Source organism: Pelmatolapia mariae, linkage group LG3_W (assembly GCF_036321145.2).
Source record: "Pelmatolapia mariae isolate MD_Pm_ZW linkage group LG3_W, Pm_UMD_F_2, whole genome shotgun sequence".
NCBI classification, from domain to species: Eukaryota; Metazoa; Chordata; class Actinopteri; order Cichliformes; family Cichlidae; genus Pelmatolapia; species Pelmatolapia mariae.
In genome coordinates, this window is record NC_086229.1 from 4,963,459 (window position 1) to 4,984,824 (window position 21,366).

The 21,366-nt window shown below is 44.5% G+C and overlaps 1 protein-coding gene across 2 annotated transcripts; it reads right to left on the minus strand.

The window, feature by feature from the left end:
* Window positions 1-173: 173 nt before the first annotated feature.
* On the minus strand, window positions 174-12,069 carry LOC134615813 (myelin-oligodendrocyte glycoprotein-like). 2 transcript variants are annotated; one of them, XR_010091355.1, is made up of 4 exons: window positions 10,869-11,297; window positions 3,495-3,839; window positions 3,296-3,409; window positions 174-1,575 (listed from the first exon to the last, which is right to left on the minus strand). XR_010091355.1 is itself a non-coding variant. In XM_063460479.1 (4 exons), exons 1-4 carry the CDS (start codon window positions 12,025-12,027, stop codon window positions 1,517-1,519), a joined length of 555 nt encoding a protein of 184 aa, XP_063316549.1. In that variant the 5' UTR covers window positions 12,028-12,069; the 3' UTR covers window positions 174-1,516. The 2 variants fall into 2 exon arrangements, 1 of the variants encoding a protein (XP_063316549.1); XM_063460479.1 differs by lacking the exon at window positions 10,869-11,297 and adding an exon at window positions 11,991-12,069.
* Between the last annotated feature and the right edge of the window lie 9,297 nt (window positions 12,070-21,366).

Consider the following 21,366-nt stretch of genomic DNA (forward strand, 5'->3'; position numbering starts at 1 on the left):
TTTGCAGTGCAATGTTTTTACAGATTATAGTTGGAAACCAGTTTATTCTGGTTTCAAGAAAACTATTCATGTGTGAAATACATCACTGCTGTGTCCCAAATATTATGCAGCCATGAAAACTAACTGCAGACATGGATGTAAATAATATTAAATAAAACTTTAATGTGAATGAACGTTTCTCGTGCTCTGATTGGACGTTCTGAGCCCAGATGGGGGTCTGTGATGTTCGTGTGCACAAATCAAACTGACTCCACTTTTCATTCAGTCTTTATTAAAAAGCTGCTCACAGACACACTAAAGCAAAAGCTTATTACAGCGTTTGGTCGGTTGGCCAGCTCTCCTGACCTGAAGCCCTCAGATAATCTGTTCTTATTAAGATGAAGAAGAGAAACAGCTCAGACACCATCAGCTTCGTCAAAAATATCCAATGGAAGAATTAAAAAGCACAATTCATGAGCACATAGGTTTCATGTGGAGATGAAGCAGACAATAAAGTGAGCCGGTCCACGGAGCAGTACTGACACTGTCATGGTTCCTGAATTGTTGACCCAGCGTTTTCACATTTGTCTTTTTGTTGCATTTTCTGATTTCATTATATTTTTATACATATTTTATATATTTTTCTTGCCTCTGTGTCTCCATATCTGTCCCTGTCTCGTCTATGTTTGATCCTTTAGTGTCACAGGTGAAGTCAGTCTTTGGTAGTTTGCTCTTCTGTCTCAGCGTCCCTGTGTTCTCTTTCCTCCTGTTTGACTTCGTAGACTGTGTAGTTTGTGCATTGTGTTTAGTTTCCCTCTGTCTCATTAGTTTGAGCCTTCTCACCTGTGTCACATTTTCCTGTTAAATCTTTGTCAGGCTAAGCTGTTTGGTCTGATTCTTTTGTTTCTTGCTGCTGTAGTTTGGATTTTTGATTTTCTGTTTTCCCTCTATGTTTTGGATTTGCTGCTGCATAAATACAAGTCAGTTTATATTAATCAAGTTTCAGTCTGCTGTCCTTTGGGACGACTTCCTATTTAATCATGACAGACATAATATTCTTCTCTGCAAGCTGATCTTCTCTGATGGTTCCTGACAGCAGCTTTGGTCTGAGGAACAACACGCTCTGGATCATCATGATTATGAGGTTATAAGGTTAGAGAAAGAGTCTGAGCCTGGTGTGAATGTTTGAATGAATCTTTACTGTCACACTGGTGAACCTCTTCCTCTCACACTCTGTCCTCTGTGCTTAATCTCATTCTGCAGACATAACGTTACAGGGAACCTGCCGTGTGGAACATGTTCCAGGTAGAACATCTCTCTGAGGCTCATTAGTTAGCAGTTAGTAAAAGAAGAACAGACATCTTCAAGCTCGTGTTCTCAGACCGTCACCGAGCTTCACTGAGCAGCAGAAATATACATGATCTTGTCAGGGCGGAGGTGTGAGCTTCATCGTCTTCTCCTCATCCATCAGCTCCTTGTTCTTCATTCGGACCAACAGCCCCATCAAACTGTGCAATTTTCCATCAAAGGAAAGGAGTCATCTTTTTCCAAACAGCACGTGAAGACGTCTCAGCAATCGCTCACTAAGAAGTTGAGCTGATGAAGACAAACACGTAACGTCACATGACCCAGACACACAAAGCTTTGATTCCCTCACATGATTTAAAGATCAGAGATGTTATCAGGGAGAGACATGAAGAAGAAAGTCTTTAAGAGCCATTAGTTACCAGTTCAACACTTACAGATCAATTTCAGAGCATAATCTAACACCAGTGAGAGCACAAATTCCACTATGTGCCTTATGTCCTATATCACGTATATCTGGGGTCATTAGAATACTAATGACCCCAGATTAAACATGTACTGATTATACACACACTTTGTACCCCAGTAGATACATGCTGCTGGCTATAGTAAATGCTGCTGTGCTGGAGACTCCTGATGAAGGCTCTAAGGGTCCTGTTGATACAGTTCTAAGTATTCCAGGATCCATGTGTGGGGGTGTGAGTCACGGCTTTGCCTTACAGTTGTGAGTCTGTCTACCAGTGGCTGATGGGGTTTTTTACCCTCTGGTATTCCTGCCATTTACCTTCTGTGCTCATGTATTGAGCCATGTGGCTGTTCATCTTTGTCACAGCTCTGTGACCCAGGGTTTTGTGTTTGTTGGTTCACTTATATTTTTTGATTGGTGTTATTTATGGTTTGGTTCTCTTTATTGTGTTCTGCTTGTGTTATATTCTTAGTTGCCAGGATTTAGGTCTTTGTTACTTTTTTACCGTGTTTGCTCTGTCTCCCCAGTCAGTCATGTCTCTATGTCTCAGTGTCAAGTCTGCGTCTTTGTGAATGTCTCCTGTTTCCTGTTTTACTTTGAAAGTCTCGTGTGCTATGTTAGTGTTTTCAGTTTTAGCTTCCTCTGTGTCTTGTTATGTTTGATTACTCCCAACTGTGCCTCATCCCCTCGTTACTCCCTTGTGTATTTTAGCTACATCGTACCTCCTCATGTGCTGTAAACCTCTCTGTGTTTCTAGTTTCCCAGTGTTTTTGTCTTAATTTTATACTCAAGTTTTTGGTTTGTTAATCTGTGAGTTTGTTATAAAAGATGTTTTTTCCAGCAAATAAAGCTTCTGTTCTAAGTTTATTTTCTGTGCACAAGTGTCTGCATTTAGGTCCGCTTCCTGACTGCCACACAGCCTCACATGAGACTCTATGATGTCTGACAGGAGCTTCCATGTGGTACTGAGGCAGGTTATCGGCTGGTAGTTGGATGGAACCGCTCCCTTCAAGGGATCATTGGGAATCAGGACTGTCCAGCCTTCAGTCATTTATTCCAGGTGTGTCTCATCCATTAGCGGCTGGTTCATTTGTGCTGCCAGACACTCATGGAGTGCAGTCAGCCTCTTTAACCTGTAGGTATGGATCATGCTGGGGCGCAGTGCTGTCCAGTACTTCAGCAGGTGTGATTACCTGTGCAGCAGGAATGAGCAGCTCCCCCTGAACAAGCTGTCCAAGAGTTGCTTGGTGTAACTCTTCACATGCCTTTCCTTCTCATCCTTCTTCTCTTCATGTATTTACCTGTGAATGTTCCTTCTAATGAATTTCCCCCTTAGCTACATGAGGCTCTGTTACAGAAGCAGCAAACTTACAGCTTCATGTCTCCCTCTGATTGTGTCAGTGATCAACAGAGGTGGGTGATGACAACCAGATCTCACTACCTTCAGAGCTCAAAGGTTAACTCTGAGCACCAAACAGCAGAGCGAAGCCACTGAATCTCAGCTCATTGTAAACCATACACACACATTATAACGCACTCACGTACCTTCTACAGCCTTAAATCTTTTACGTTCACAATACAGGATGACGCCAAAGGCAACAATCACGAGAACCAGGATAAGCAGTGTAACTGCGAGGACCCAGGGCCAGAGTGGAGGTTCTGTAATTAACACAAACAACCACACCATCATCTAACATGATTCACATCAGAGTTCACTTCTGCTCTGACCTTTGACAGCACTGACCTTTGACCCTCAGCTGTACTTTTGTCCGGCTCAGCTGTTGTTTATTTTTTTTGATGATGCAGGTGTAGTTACCACTGTCAGAGAAAGTAGGGTTCCTCAGAGTAAGGCTGAGGTCTCCAGTCTGCAGAGCGTCGGCTCTCATTGATGTTCGGTTGGTGTAACGATTGTTTTGACCTCTAAGCCCATCTCCACTCTGCAGACGCACGTGGACTGTTGGGTTGTCGAACTCATCGTAGTCCCACACTACTGCTGTGGAGCTCCTGGAAACATCAGCTGGTACCTGACAGGGCAGCAGGACAGACTTCACCCCCTCATACACCTTCACACCTGAGGCATGCTGGGAAACTGAGGACAGAAACATGAAACGGGTGATTCCAGAAAGTTGATTCTGTTCATCGTTTTTAGTGGGAGAAACATTTCGTCACTCATCCAGGTGAGTTCTTCAGTCTCAGCTGACTGCAGATTTCCAACCTTATAAACACTACATTTGTAAAGTAACTGAAACCAGCACCACTGAATGAACAATGGGGCGGGAGGTCAGTTTATGATCATGCAACACCCGTCCCATTTACTCCCACCCTCCCAACCTGAAACTATTTCAGCATTGGCTGGAGCTGTAGTACATACCAAAGACATTATAAAAAAATAATGACATACACCTCAAAATATAAATGTCAATGGGAAATTATACTTAGTAGTCAGTATAATCTTTTAATAATATAAGTTTACTTATGGTAGAATACTGCATGTAATCATTTGTGTTTAGAAATATATAGTTGGTGAAAGAATGTCTCATCCTAGGAGGTCTGTGTAGCATGAAGAGGGGGGTGCATTCACTCCTCTTCAGAGTGCTCTGGCTTTCACACCCACACCCACATCCTGGGAGCGTGGGAAAGGGCATACCTTCTTTTATTGTTTTATGAGCCAGATCCCTCGCGAACAAGTTGGATGAATTGAGGTTGCAAATAGCAGCGAATAACTTCATCAAAGACTCATGCATCCTTCTTATCACTGAATCCTGGCTACATCAATCCATTCCAGACTCTGCTATTGAGCTAGCAGGCTACACCACACAGCGACATGACCGAACAGTGGACTCCGGCAAGCGCAAAGGAGGGGGGCTCTGTATGTATGTGAACAACAGCTGGTGTACCAACACAGTGATAACAGACCGTCACTGTTCACCGGACATTGAATATCTGACTGTAAAATGCAGGCCCATCTACCTACCTAGGGAGTTCACCGTTGTCATAGTAACAGCTGTTTACATACCACCTGATGCTAATGCTAACTCGGCGATCGCACTCCTGCATACAAACATCAATAATAAACAGAGTATTTACCCTGACGCTGTACATATCGTAGCAGGGGACTTCAATCACGCAGACTTAAAAACAGCAATCCCCAAATTTCATCAGCACGTCAAGTGTGCCACTAGGGGTGACAAGACTCTGGACAAAGTTTATTCCAACATCAAAATGGGCTACAGGGCCAGACCTTTGCCACATCTGGGTCAGTCTGACCACCTGTCACTGTTTCTAATCCCTGCATATGCCCCCCTCAAGAAAACTGCTCCTACCATCACAAAGAATATTACCATATGGCCAGAGGGTGCCTCTCAGCAGCTACAGGACTGTTTTGACAGGACTAACTGGGATATCTTTGAACATCAGGACTTGGAAATGTTCACAGACAGTGTTCTCTGCTATATAAAACACTGCATAGACACTGTTACAACAGTTAAATGTATCCGGGCTTATCCCAACCAAAAGCCCTGGATGACCCGGGAGGTCAGGCAGCTGCTGAAGGAGAGGAACATTGCGTTCAGGTCTGGAAATAGGGATCACTACACCACAGCCCGATCCAACCTGAAGAGAGGCATCAGAGAGGCAAAGGGGGACTATAGGAGGAGGATTGAGGACCATCTGGAGAGTAACAGCAGCCGGCAGGTGTGGCAAGGCATCCAGCATCTTACCAACTATAGGATTAATCACGGAGCTGCAGAAAGTGACCTGGCGCTGGCGGAGGAGCTGAATATCTTCTTCGCCCGCTTTGAGACCATAGCACCAGTGGTATTGGAGCCACAGCAGCAACACGCCGCCCACAGCAGCTCCACCCTCACCCTGGAAGAGCACGAGGTGAGGCGCATGCTCCAAGCTGTTAACTCGAGGAAGGCGGCGGGTCCTGACGGTGTGCCAGGTAGAATATTGAGGGATTGCGCAGAACAGCTGGCTGGGATCTTCACCAGGATCTTCAACAAATCCCTCACACAGGCGACCGTCCCTCTCTGCCTGAAGTCCTCCACCATAGTCCCCTTGCCTAAAAAGCCCCACATCACCGGCCTGAATGACTACAGACTGGTGGCACTCACCCCAGTGGTAATGAAATGCTTTGAGAAGCTGGTCCGCAGACACATCACAGCAGCACTGCCCCGCAGCCTGGACTCACACCAGTTTGCCTACAGAGCAAACCGGTCCACGGAAGACGCTGTAGCCACAGCACTCCATGCTGCCATAACACACCTGGAAGAGCATGGGAACTACGTGCGGATGCTCTTCGTGGATTACTGCTCAGCTTTTAACACCATCCTCCCATACAAACTGGTGGCCAAGCTACAAGACCTGGGGCTTCCATACAGCACCTGCACGTGGATCTATAGCTTCCTCTCGGGCCGTAGACAGAGAGTCAGAGTTGGCCATCACACATCCTCAGCCCTGAGTCTCAGCACTGGCGCACCACAGGGCTGTGTGTTTAGTCCACTGCTCTACTCTCTCTACACACACGACTGCAATCCTCACCACCACAGCAACATCCTTGTGAAATTCGCAGACGACACCACCGTGGAGGGGCTCATTTCCAAGGGTGACGAGTCTATGTACAGAGATGAGGTGGAGCAGCTGACGTCATGGTGTAAGGCCAATAACCTCCTCCTCAACACTTCAAAAACCAAAGAACTCATAATAGACTTCAGAAGGAAAAAGGCAGAGATTCAACCACTATTCATTAATGGGGACTGCGTAGAGAGGGTGGTAAGCTTCCGCTTCCTGGGAGTCAATATAGAGGAGAACCTTTCCTGGAGTGTGAACACCTCCGAGCTGCTGAAAAAGGCCCAACAGAGACTGTACTTCCTGAGAACTCTCAGGAGGAATAACATCACACAGAGACTGCTGGTGTCCTTCTACAGAGCCACCATTGAGAGTGTTCTAACATACTGCATTTGCATATGGTACACTAGCTGCACAGGAGCCCAGAGGAAAGCACTACGAGGGATCATTAACACTGCCCAAAAGATCACTGGCTGCCCACTCACCACACTGGAAGTCCTACACAACATCCACTGTCTCAAAAAGGCCTAAAACATCATTAAAGACACCTCACATCCTGGTCACTCCCTGTTTGAACTGTTGCCCTCAGGCAGACGGTACAGGGCAATCAGTGTAAGGACAAATAGACTCAAACACAGCTTTTATCCAACCGCAATAACACATCTGAATACTGCAAAATAATGTACTTCACACCTCTCTTATGTTAATCCATTCATGGTCTGAGGCATGTATGTGGGAATGTATGTGAATGTTTACTGATATGTCTTATTAGTATTTTATTTATTATTTTGTTTATTTTATTTATTGAAATTTTATGGTTTTATTTATTTTCTGGTATTGTTAGGGATGACGCATTGATTGGGGACCTTTTTTAATTTCATTGTACGTATGACAATGACAATAAAGATCCCGATTCTGATTCTGATTCTGATAAATATGATAGGATAAATGTATCTTTGTCTGTTTTACTCTAAGTGCCTTTTGTTTAGATGAACTGCTGGACTTCAAGACCAGCAGGTTTAGGGAAAGTCTTCAAGGGGTTACACTCTGACCCCACAAACGCACACACACACACACACACACACATGTCTGGTTTGCTATCCTCGTGGGGACATCCCATTGACATAATGCTTTCCCTAGCCCCTTACCCTAACCCTAACCATTAAAAATGAATGCCTAACCCTAACCCTTACCCTAAACCTAACCATAACCTAATTGTAACCCTGACAGTAAAACCGCATTTTGAGTGTGAAAATTGCTTTCAACCCCGAGGGGACCTGGATTTTGGTCCCCACGGTGCAGAAAGTCCCCACCAGGATAGTAAAAGTCAGATTTTGGTCCCCACCAGGATAGTACGAACCCGTACACACACACACACACACACACACACACACACACACACACACACACACACACACACATATGAATCCACATCCCAATGTAATGAACAAACGCACCCACCGATGTATATAAATAAAGACCAGGGCAGTGGCAGGGCGCGAGTCTCGGAGCCCTCACTTCTGTGCGAGTGTTCTGTTACCGCCCTTGCTGCAAGTAAAAACTGTCTGTTTCTCCTCTCTGATTCGAAGCTGAAGAAGTGCCTTAGAAAACATCTCTTGACAATAAATAAAAAGGCTGTTGTCATGGCTCGGGGCAGCGGCCGTGTGATGTGTGGAAAGGAGGACTCAAATGCAGTACTTATTCAGATGTGAGGGTAATTTATTAAGAATACCAAACATAAAGTGGAGATGACAAAACAGAACTATGGATGAACTAAACTGGAAGAAACTAAACCAAAGAGCAGCAAACCTGAACATGGCGGGAGGACAGCAGGGAGAGTACACAGGGTGACACAGAGGATGAACATAGACAACGCAACGAGATACAGAGGCAAACACACACTATAAATACACAGAGGGACACTGGGAAATCACACACAGGTGGGAGACACAGCTGGACCTGATTAACCTGATGAGACAGGGGAACACTAACACCAGGGACCAACAGAGGCAGCACAAACCCAGAAACCCAGTATCTAAAATCCCAAAACACAAACCATCCCAAAACAGCCCACAAATAATAATAATAATAACAATAAATAAACCAACCACAAAATCACTGAGTCATGGACTCAGGATCATGACAGCTGTGCATCTAACTGACACACATCACATACCTTATAGGTATTTGTATAAATTCTTAAACACAGAGAACATTTGCATTTAACCATCAAAATAAATGAGCTATTCAAATAAATGAAATATTTCAATAGCCAGAGCTACAATCATTAATATGCAAATTGTCATGATCATTGATCAGCAACCACTGATCAAAGCCCGTTGATCAAAGACATCAAAAACCTGTAGTGATCCCATATGTGTCAGGAGTATCGGAACAGTTGAGACACACATTTTTTCTAAACACCGTGTCTCTGTGGCTTTTAAACCCCAAAATACGCTGCGCCAAAAACTGGTCAACCCCAAGGATCGGGTCCCCCGACACAAACAGAGTAACATAGTGTACGCTGTTAAGTGCCAGGAGGGTTGCCAGGATTTATACATCGGGGAAACCAAACAACCTCTTCTGGCACAACACAGAAGAGCAACCTCATCAGGCCAGGACTCTGCAGTCTATTTACACCTACAGGCCAGTGGACACTCTTTCAATGATGAGGATGTACACATCCTGGACAGGGAGGAACGCTGGTTTGAGGGCGGAGTCAAGGAGGCCATTTACGTGAAAAGGGAAAGACCATCTCTGAATCGAGGAGGGGGCCTAAGGGTACATCTGTCACCGTCTTACAATGCTGTGATTGCAGCCATTCCCCAACTCTCTGTGAATGAGACTCATGGACACTGATCAGGGGTTGTTGATCAATAGTCATGAGAATTTGCATATTAATGATCATAAAGTGACCTCCCAGCCCATTGTTCCTTCAGTGGGCTGGTTTCAGTCATAGTGCAAATGTACTGTTTATAAGATTGGGGAAACCTGCAGTCAGCTGAGATTGAAGAAGTCACTTGGACATTACTGGATATTCTTGTGTAATTGATACAGAATAATTTATAATTTATGTTATACTTTGTTATTGCTACAGAAGAATATTTATTTCATTATTTTACATTTACAATTTTTTTATGAAAGTGTTTTCAGAATAAACCGTGAGGATAAAAGCACAAACCCCTGTGACAGAGGCAGGCTTAGACAGGGAACTCGAGGGAACACTAGAAATATAAGAAGGAAACAAAACAGAAGAGAAAAACCATGACCATGATAGAAACTGTCAGATCAATGACAAATTGAGAAAAGTTTGTGATTACAATCATAATTGTGGAATAACTTGTGGACCTGTCTTTCCCACAGATGCAGGACAAAGAAGCTCTGTGTGAGTCAGTGGTGTGTGGAGAGCAGAGCTCCAGCGGGTCGAGCGCTCACAGAGCACACATTCATCCAGCAGGACAGAACAAAGCTCCACACAAACAGCACTCATTGTTGTGTTCATAGAGAGAAACGTCTCCATTCACAGCAGAACTGGCACTCACTGACACGCGCCCAACCATCAACACAGGTGGGCGGGTGATGGGTCTAGCACAGACCCACTGCTGGAACGAGACAATTGTACTACAACAGCAAAAGCAAGACGCAGAGCTCTTCGTGCACAAGGGAGAGAACCGTGACAGCGCCTTTCCTTCGCTTGACCCCAGTTGCTCTTGTCTGCTCCCTTGTAACACTGCTCTTTGAGGTTACATGAATATGCATAAGTTCATTAACATATGACGTCTTACACATGTGAACAAAGAGTACCTTGTCTGTGTGTACGTATAGGCGTGTGTGTGTGTGTGTGTGTGTGTTGGATGGGATGTGACCGGATGTGACCTTGTGAAGACTCCCCACAGCTGGTGCTAGGAGCCCAGCCGTCCACCTAAACAAAGGGCTTAAATAAATATAGAGTAGGTGTCCTCCCACAGTATAAAGGTAGGTAAAGGTACGACCTCTCTCATGACCTTCAGATGTGTGTGTGCATGGCAGAACACTCTGGAAGGCACACAGAGTCTTTACAGACTGCTAAGGATCAAACCTATATGAATCTACAAACATTTATATACTTCTAAGCATTTATGATTATATATTTCTAAGCATAAATGACAATCCAACAATATAAACCTTACAGCGGGATTTACCGTATTTCCCGGACTACAAAGCGCACCTGAATATTAGCAGCACAAGCTAAAATCAGGGGAAAATCCTGTTTTGTCCATACATTAGCCGCACCTGACTAAAAGCCGCAGGTGTTTCAATGTTGATTTATCATATGTAAGAGAATATGCACAAAGGGAATTGTCAGGAAAGAGATGGCTGTTTGGAGACACATCCCTTTTATTAATATTTTGAAAAACAAATTAGGGGTACATATTTGCATAACTTTTTAGGTATATGTACAAGTACCGGTAATTACAAGTACGAAACATGTACTGTGCTTCATAAATGAGTAACAAATGTAGTACATAACAATAACCTACAGCGCACCAGAAAAATAGATTCAGCCTACCTTTTAGGCTCAGGTGCAGTGACACGGCTTTAACAAGAAGAAAAGTCAGTCATTCACCACCATCTTCCTGCGCACTAAAACCACCAAAGTCCTCTTCTCCAGTGTCGGATACGAACAGGCTCAGGATGGCTACGTCATCCATTCTCAGCTTTTTTCCTTCATTGTCACTTTCAAAACCAAACAAATCCTCGTTGTCAGTGTCGGAGTCGAACACCCTCAGAAGGGCCGTGGCGGTGTCCTCCTCTCCATCATGCAGCAGTCCAGCCCTTCGAAATCCGTTGGTGATCGTGGATGTTTTCACACTTTTCCACGCTGTCAGAATCCACTGGTGGAGTTGAGCATAACTTGCTTTTCGCAAGTTTATCGCCGCTCGTCATCCACGCCTCCCACTGAACGCGTAGCGCTACTTTGAAGTTTGTTTTTCGCGCTACTTCGTATGGCACTATGTTGCCTGGCGGATGGACATGGGACCAACATACCACTCTTGAACCCCGTCTGTGTGTCTGATCACATGCCCTTCCGCCAAGCAACGTAGTGCCGCAAAACAGCGGAACAAACAAAACAAATCCTCTTACGATGTCACAAAAATCATGGACAATCCATAGAAAAGCCGCACCTGACTAAAAACCGCAGGGTTCAAAGCTTGTGCAAAAAGTAGCGGCTTATAGCCCGACAATTACGGTAATCATGTTTGTTTCTACATGTGTGCACACAGATGATGATGACAATGATCACCTAAACAAGAATAGATTCTTACCATCTAACACGTGTCATGTGACTTCAGTCTGTCCTCTGACAGCTGTCCCAAAGTTAAAGTTCATCCTCAACAGCAACATTTAATCAAATTAAATCAAAAATCAAAAATCAAAAGAATAAAAAAATAGAGTTCTTTGCTTTAAACGGTGACTCCAGACCGACTGCTCAGATCACTCAACACACCTCTTCTTCTAACACACACACACACACACACACGGACACACACGTAAAAGCAGAAACTTTTCAACAAAGTAGAAGTTTGAAAACATGAACTCGACTTCAAACACACTCATTACAGAGTAACAAGTCTTTACAGCACTGTGTGTGTGTGTGTGTGTGTGTGTGTGTTCGTGTGTGTGTTCCTACCATGCAGGAGGACAACAAACAGCAGCCTCAGCTTCATTCTCAGAGTCCAGTTAGAGAGTGTTTGTGTGAATCAGCTGATCCTCCTCCCAGTTCTTTGTTCTCATCATTCAGAGAGGCGGGACAGGAAGTGCAACACAGACACTGCAGGGAAGCCCAGCTACAGTACATGGAGCGCTACCTTTATTAGAGAGAACTCTTTAATGTCATTGCACAGTCATACTTACTACAATAGTACAGTGGAACCCCGACTTACGAATACCCCATTTAACAAAAAATTCAAGTTACGAAGGCACTGAACGGCAATATTTCTGCCCGTGTTATGGCAAAATGCCCATGTAACAAAATCCGCTGGCTGTGATTGGCTGAGTCTACAACGCCCACAATGGCTTCTGAATCATGTGACAACCCCTTGGTCTTCACACTGTTCCACTTGAATGACGTATTGTTGTTCTAGTTAGCATTTAGCCTTTAGCCTATCGCTCAGTATCGCCTCACTCAAAAGGGATCGATGGATGCTTTGACTTACGAAGATTTTCGACTTGCGAAAGACCCTCGGGAACCAATTCATTTCTTTCAAATTGTTATATATAGGGTATATATGAATATAAAACGAGGCAGACATGTCAATGAGCTCTGTGGTTTGATCCATTTATGAAGCTGTAATGTTGTCTAACTTCTAACCAACATAAAATAATAAATATAATAAATAATAAATAATAATAATGAATCAAACATCCCTACAGACACAAAAACGTGAAAATATAAACAACCAGACTATCAGCAGTGATTTAACTACTTTAAGACCTCTTTGAAAATCATTTACAGTATATATCACAGAATTTAAGGCCTTTATAATCACAGAGCATACAGAGAAAAGTACTAAACTGAATCAATTTCAGCTTTCATTTTTCATGATGTATATTGTATTAATAATTACATTTCAATATCTGTATCTTTACCACCCATTTGCCATACAGGTGTAGATACTGTAGGTTCAGTGAATGCTTACATTGCACTGATTAGGTGCTGATTGCTAAAAACTTTCGTTTTTGCTAAAGCATATAGTTAGGGCTGGACCAGGTGACCCTGAATCCTCCCTTAGTTATGCTGCAATAATTCAATTCAATTCAATTCAATTCTATTCTATTCTATTTATATAGCGCCAAATCACAACAAAAGTCGCCTCAAGGCACTTTATGTGGTACAGTAGATAGCACAATAATAAATACAGAGAAAAACCCAACAATCATATCATATGACCCCCTATGAGCAAGCACTTTGGCGACAGTGGGAAGGAAAACCTCCCTTTTAACAGGAAGAAACCTCCGGCAGAACCAGGCTCAGGGAGGGGCGGCCATCTGATGCGACCAGTTGGGGTGAAAACTATAGACGTAGGCTGCCAGGGATTCCCATGAGGCATTGAGTTTTTCCTTTCCAGTCACCTTTCTCACTCACTATGTGTTAATAGACCTCTCTACATCGAATCATATCTGTTATTAATCCCTGTCTCTCTTCCACAGCATGTCTTTCATCCTGTTTTCCTTCTTTCACCCCAACCGGTCGCAGCAGTTGGCCCCGCCCCTCCCTGAGCCTGAGTGAAAGGTTTCTTCTTTCACATGAAGAAACCTCCGGCAGAGGAGGTTTCCTTCCCACTGTCACCAAAGTGCTTGCTCATAGGGGGTCATATGATTGTTGGGTTTTTCTCTGTATTAATTATTGTGCAATCTACTGTACAATATAAAGCGCCTTGAGGCGACTTTTGGTGTGATTTGGTGCTATATAAATAAAATTGAGTTGAATTGAGTTGAATTAGAATATACTGGACATTCAAAGCTAAGATTCAGCGCACTGTGTTAGAGGCTGGGATTTGATGAATTCATCATATATACAACCTTTGATCGTCATTTATTTCCAGTTGAGAATGAATCTGTGCACTCACATATTAAATGAACTGAAATCAGCAGTGTGATCTTCAGTCTTGATATAAGGAATGAGAGAACTGACAGCTGTTATTTTAATCAGCCTGTCTCAGTTGTTTTAACTCTAAGTACCACAAAGTAATGTGGTAACATCTGGACTGACGAGTTTACTGTCAGCATTTTAATCGCTAGTTTAAAGGCTGTAGGTTGCAGCCATTGCTCTAACACTGTATAAATGTAACAGGCCTCAGTGCTGGTTCTAACAGTCTGAGCTGCTTCCAGCTTTATTTGTGAAGAGCACAGCAGCTTACAAAACACGTAGCGAGCTCGTACAGCTGCGACGTAAAACTTTCATAAGCAAAGATGACCGCACATAGCCCCGTGATGTGAGCGTTAGCCATGTTAGCACGTTACCTTCAACAGTTGGTCGGACTTGGTAAACAGGCACTCAGTCGGAGGTTGGGCTCTCCGTTTCGCTGCAGGGTCCCTTTATTCTTCACATATACATGTCGAGCCGAGTGTAAATCCCGAGGCTGAACGGCCTTTGTACAAGCACACACGCTTCTTAGCAGGGCGAAGCTATGTATGGGCTCAAAATGTGATCATAAATATTTTGTACTTGTAAATCAGTTTTGTACTTGTAAATCAGGATTTGTATGTGTAAAAAGAATTTGTTTGTGTGTAAAAAAGATTTGTATGCGTAAAAAAGATTTGTATGTGTAAAAAAGATTTGTATGTGTAAAAAAATTTGTGTGTGCGTAAAAAAGATTTGTATGTGTAAAAAAAATTTGTATGTGTAAAAAAATTTGTGTGTGCGTAAAAAAGATTTGTATGTGTAAAAAAAAAAAAAACCCTGCAAGTTACAAGTACGAAATTTGACCTTATTTTTCTTCCTTTGATCTGATTGGTCAATGTCATGTCAATCACAAATGTAATAATCCAATCAGAGAACAGATGGGTTTGGCTGTCGGAGGGGTACCGGCTGTGAGCCCTGTGCTGTCTCAACCAACTTCACCTTTGCCAGAGATCTCGATACCTGCTGCTCACCTATCTGTCTCTGCTGAAGGGTCCGAGGGGCCGCTTCAGCTATCATCTGTTCCACCATCCACTTCAACTACACTGCCATCATCTCCACCGCCTGCTGCGGAGCTCGGCGAGCCAGAGCAGGAGCTCTGCGTGCGGGAGGAGCCTGCGCCACCGGCTGAGGAGCCCGCACCGCCTGCTTAGGAGCCCGGGCCGCCTGCTGAGGAGCTCGGTGAGCCAGAGCGAGCGGAAGGAGCCCGCGCCGCCTGCTGAGGAGCTCGACGAGCCAGAGCAGGAGCTCTGCGAGCGGGAGGAGCCCGTGCTACCTGCGGAACGACTCAGCGTGCCGGAGGGAGCCGCTCAGCCAGAGCTGAAGGTCAGTGTGCCGGATGTACCTCCACGTCCAGCGCGCCCTCCACACCGTCCACGTCCAGCGCGTCGGGGATCACGGGCCATTCTACACTGTTGTTCACCTGAGTTGCCACACCACCGCCACCGGACCCGTGGCCGCTCGCCAGAGTTGCCGCACCACCGCCACCGGACCCGTGGCCGCTCGCCGGCGTTGCCGCACTATCGCCACCGGACCCATGGCCGCTCGCCAGAGTTGCCGCGCCACCGGATCCGTGGTAGACTGCTGGAGATGCAGCACCACTGTCACCGGATCCTTTGCAGGCCACCTGAACCGTTTCTCCACCGCTGCCGGACCCATGGCCGCCCACCGGAGCAGCAGCGTTGCCGCCACTGGACGCGTGGCAGGCCGCCGGAGCTGCCGCTCCACTGCCTCCGGGTCCGTGGCTACCCGCCGGAGCCGCAGTGTCTCCGCTATTGGACCCATGGCAGGCCGCCTGACGTGCTCGGTTGCTGCCACTGGACCCGAGGTAGGCCACCTGAACTGTTTTTCCACCACTGCCTGACCCACAGCAGGCTTCCCCTGTTTTGACGTCCACTGGGTCGGCCGCTAGAACTGTTGCTGCCACTAGGGCAGTGGTTGGACTATTGAACTTGTTTTTTCTTTTTTGTTGTCTAGTGTTGATGGAGAGGATTTTATTTATATCTTTCTATCTTTTCAGTAATAAACTCTAAGTTCGTTCCTCTCTTCCACACATGACACCATCATATGCACAAAGGGAAAACCCCATTCCACTGTCTATATTATGAAACACATCATTGATCATCAGTGAAAATAATAAATAATAAGGGACTCACTATACTCTATTTTCTATTATCCACTTATTTCCTATCCTTACTTGTATTTGCCTTCTGGAGAGAAAATCCTTTATTCATCTGTACAGTCGATACCTGGAAGGATACTACAACAACTCCGATTCCTGATGCATATGGCAGGGCATGCAACACATCACTGATTTCCAGCAGAGGAGCAGCATGGTCACAGTCAACTTCAGCATGCTACCAGACAAGCGTCATGAGTTTGTTCCTTTGGTAAGTGTGTTTCAGCTGGGTGGCTGTACTGCCCTTCCATCGAAGCACTTGTTTGTTGTTTTACTTTGTTGTTTTAGTTTATTGTGTTTGGTGGTTACCCTGGGTGGGGGTACGCTTCAAGGTTTGGTGGGAGACTGTGCCACTGTTGTGCTGCCTACCCTTACGTTTGCGTTTAAAGTTGCCTCGAGCCTGGTACACCACTGAAGACTAGATAGGTAAAGTTTTAATGTTTTTAGCATTTGAGGCTGAGAGTTGCACATAGTAAAGCCAAGTTTGCGTGAAGTGTTTTACCAGATGCATGAAACTATACATTTTTAGACACAAGTTGTAACGGCTGCCGTTTTCTTTGTGAGTATTTATTACACAGCGTGCTGCGGGGAAAAGCCTGTTCTAACGTTTGAGTCTAAAGTTTATTTTTTAGCACCTGGTGGCTCTTTTTTACTTCTCATCCATAAATAATCTGCTCTTTCATGTGATTCAGTTTATTTTGAAAAGTCTCAACAGGATCTTGAGCTTTATTGTGAAAGGTTTATGTGGAACATAAACAAGCGGAGACGCGATGGTGTTACCGTCGTTGATGCCAACGACAACGCATAAAAACAGGCGCTTGTCCATCCATAGTGTGGTTATATTAAATATAAGAGAAAGAAAGAACTTTAAGAAATTAGTATAGCCACTACAGTGACCATGAAAACGATAAAAAAAATATTGCCATAAACAGTTTATTTTGCGACACCACGAAACAAACAATAGCGTAAAATGAAACGATAGACATTTTTATATCGTCATCCGATATATATCGTTATATCGAACAGGCCTATGCAGGGGCATCCATGCTTAAAGATGCCAACTATAATAAGGTGAATACTGTGCTTTTGTTTTTTTCTTCAGGTTTTGGGGGGGTCAAGCACCTGAAGGCTTCAGAGGGGCTTTTAACTTGTTTAGAGGTCCTAGAGCAGGGGTCTCGAACTCCAGGCCTCGAGGGCCGGTGTCCTGCAGGTTTTAGATGTGTCCTTGATCCAACACAGCTGATTCAAATGACTAAATGACCTCCTCAACATGTCTTGAAGTTCTCCAGAGGCCTGGTAATGAACTAATCATTTGATTCAGGTGTGTTGACCCAGGGTGAGATCTAAAACCTGCAGGACACCGGCCCTCGAGGCCTGGAGTTTGAGACCCCTGTCCTAGAGGAACCCTTTTGAGGGAGGAGGTGTTACGTCCCTCTGCAGCACCTAATATTGTCAGTGTGTTCAGCTGGTGCTAATTGGCCACACCTAGTCAGGTGTTGGTAAAAGCATACCTGAGGCAGGCTTTCAGAAAGCCTCAGTAGCCGTGCCTGGGTGGTACCAGCCATGTTAGCCAACCTGCTCTGCATTTTAGGATTTAAACCTCTTCTCACTAACACTCTGGTATTCATCTCCTTTTTTATGTTGCGGCTTTTGAGCCAGGTCGTAACAACGCTCACTTCGACACCCTCAACACCAACCAACATAGAGGGATTCACCCAGCAGAGGCAACACAGAGCTCTTCACTCACTGTGACTTCAACTGAGGTGTACAAGGTTCTGAGGAAGACTAAGCCCCGAAAAGCAGCTGGCCCTGACATCATCTCTGGCTGTGCTTTGAGGGTGTGCTCTTCAGAGCTGGTTGTAGTGTTTACAGACATCTTCAATATGTCCCTCACCCAGTCAGCTGTGCCCACATGCTTCAAGTCCACCACCAAAGTGTCCCTCCCCAAGAAAAATAACATAACCTGTTTGAATGACTGTCGCCCCACTCACTTCAAAAGTAACGAAGTGTTTTGAGAGGACAGTCATGTCCCACATCAAAGACACATTAGACCCTCTGCAATTTGGATATCGGAGGAATCGTTCTACCGAGGATGCACACAGCCCTCTCACACCTCCAAAATAAAGACACCTATGTTCGAATGCTGTTTATAGACTACAGCTCAACATTCAACACCGTCATCCCAAACAGACTGTAATTATCCTTCTCTTCAAATATTTTTATTGTGAAGCACAAGTAATTATTACAAATTGCCCCATAGTCTGACCTTGCTTCATTTTGATATTTTTATCACCAAGAATAGGAAAAGAAAAAGAAAGAACAAACAACAACAGCTAAAAACAAAATACACAATGTTATGGGTTCGAAATTGAGGATGAGAGTAAAACAATGATAGTCCAGAAGAGGTCGTTCAAACAATTGATTTTAATGCACGCAGCGTGGAGAGGTGTAAACTGCAAAACAGTTGTACATCTCTACCCAAAATACACTCTAGATTGCTTTTATAACATCAGGGTATTGTAACGCCCCTTCTTGCGTTTACAAGCACATAATTTGCATGTACAGAACATTCATGTATTTTAAGAATTAAATGTAACATAGAGGTTCCTCCTTGTGGCATACTCTTCCGAATATGGTGATGACCTAAGGCCTTTGAGGTCACCATGGACTGGACATCCTTCCGTCACCTGTAACTAAGCAAACTCAAATACCACAAGAAGCTGAATACATTCAGGCCTTTGCTCAGCTACTATTTTACTATACCAATATAATCAGCATATGAGTTATGATACATATATATTTAACTCAATCATTTTAAAGTAGTTATAACTGCACCTGTAATAAACATGTTAATATTTGATTATGATAACCCCTATAATATAAATTATAACATAATGCCAGCAGCTTCAATAAACACTTTGATGAAATGATAATTAATACAATGTTAAGGATGGTGGTTATATACAGTTCAGCAGTGACCTAATTTCTTTAAATATTACAACAACCACGACAGTAGAAAAAAGGGCAGACAAAAAAAAACACCCCTCCCTCCCCACACCGTTCCCTTAGCTATTAGCTTGTTATAACCTATGGTGAAGTCCACATAGTAGCTCTCATTTGTCCATAGTTTCCAGATACTCAGTGAGTCCCCTCCAGATTTGATCGAAGGCCTCCTTTTTGTCATTTATAATGTAATGGATCCTTTCCAGATGAAGGGTATCTGTCAGTACTGAAATCCAGGTTTTCAAGAAGAGCACTTCCTTTCTATCCAGTCTTTAAGTGATGACGTGATGAACCCTGTTTCCAGGCACAAATTACCCTGTGTTTAATAAGGCTTTTGTGTTTTTAACATGTTTTATTGCTTTGTATTTTGTTCTATTTAATTTCAAAAAGCCCCTAAAACAGTCAGTGATCACTGTCGGCCTCTCTTAGTTTTTATCTCCGCTATTCCTTCTAAAGCTCAGTTTGTAAACCCTTACGATGTAACTACAGTCCAGCCCATTCAGTCAGTGGCTTCTATCTCCTCCTTTGGCCAGCTTATTATCCCAGCAGGGTACCTGATCATGGGCTGGGCGTAGGTGTTGATAGCCGGGATCTTGTTCTTACCGTTCAGTTGACTCGTCAGGCCTGACACTCTGCAGGTACTTGGTGGTTGCAGCTTTCCTAGCGGATTCTTCATGATTCCCATTCGCCTGCGGGATCCCCAGGTACTTGTAACTGTCCTCTATGTCTGCAATGTTGCCTTCTGGTAGTTCAATCCCCTCAGTTCTGACTACCTTTCCTCTCTTTGTTATCATCCGACTACACTACTCCAGTCCGAACGACATCCCGATGTCATTGCTGTATAGCCTGGTGGTGTCTCGTTCACTCTTGGCATACAGCAGGGGTAGGCAACTCCAGGCCTCAAGTGCCGGCGTCCTGGAGGTTTTAGATGTGTCCATGATCCATCACAGGTGATTTAAAGGGCTAAATGACTCCTCAGCATTTCCTGAAGTTCTCCAGAGGGCTGGTAATGAACTAATCATTTGATTCAGGTGTGTTAACCCAGGGTGCGATCTAAAACCTGCAGGACACCGGCACTCGAGGCCTGGAGTTGCCTACCCCTGGCATACAGCTTGATGTCATCCATGTACAGGAGGTGGCTGACAACTGCTTCGTTCCGTAGTCGTTATCCGTACCAGTCTTGTTAATGATCTCACTGAGGGGGTTCAGGCCTATGCAGAACAGCAGAGGGGATAGAGCATCTCCTTGGTAGATCCCGCAATCAATCCAGGCAGAGCACAGGTTGGTCAGCCTGGTCTTGCAGTCTCGGCTGACTGTTCTGTCTACCAGTAGCTGGTGTTTTGCACCTCTGGTATTCTTGCCAATCCCTTTCTGTGCCCAGTTCATGTATTGACCCATGTGCCTGTTCATCTTAGCCGATGTGATGCCTGACAGGAGCTTCAATGTAGTACTGAGGCAGGTCATTGGTCGGTAGTTGGATGAGACCGGTCCCTTCTGGGGGTCCTTGAGGATCAGGACCGTCCGGCCTTTGGTTAGCCATTCTGGGTGTCTCTTGTTAACTAGCAGCTGGTTCATTTGTGCTGCCAGACTCTTGGGAGTGCAGTCAGCTTCTTTAGCCAGTAGGCGTGAACCATGTCGGGGCCTGGTGCTGTCCAATCCTTCATACTAGAGACTTTGCTTGGATGTCTGTCACCGTGATGGTTACTGGACCCTGTTCAGGGATTGTATGCTCTGCCCTCAGATCTGCTAGCCACTGGGCATTGCCATTATGGGTTGCGTCCTTCTCCCATATGCTCTCCCAGTATTGCTCCGTCTCCACCCTTGGTGGTGCCGTTCTCATATTTCTTTCCTTCCATCCATCCATCCATCCATCCAGATATCTCCCTGTATTGTAGCCCTGTATTTCTAAAAGGACTCACCGCACATCCTGGCCATCCTGGCTTAAATGGTTCAGAAGGAGTATTGTTTGTGAGTATTCTGGCACACGGATTGCTATATAACAATTGAATCCAGGAGACAAACTTAGGTTCAATCACAAAGGTACTTAATACTACATATAAATATGACCACTCAATGCAGTCAAAAGCCTTTTCTGCATCAAGGCTCAATATCACTAGGTCTTTATCTGGATCCCTAGAGGATTAAATAATGTGTTGTAGAAGTTTTCCGTTTAATAAAGCCTGCAGACAAATGGTGAGCATA

What these genes read in the sequence shown, in the direction of transcription:
- LOC134615813 (XM_063460479.1), bottom strand. Translation starts at nt 12,027, where the DNA reads ATGAAGCTGAGGCTGCTGTTTGTTGTCCTCCTGCATG. An exon ending in AGTACAGCTGAGGGTCAAAG is followed by an intron (nt 3,410 to 3,494) that starts GTCAGTGCTGTC and finishes TGTTAATTACAG; the next exon opens with AACCTCCACTCTGGCCCTGG. An exon ending in AAGATTTAAGGCTGTAGAAG is followed by an intron (nt 1,576 to 3,295) that starts GTACGTGAGTGC and finishes TGTCTTCATCAG; the next exon opens with CTCAACTTCTTAGTGAGCGA.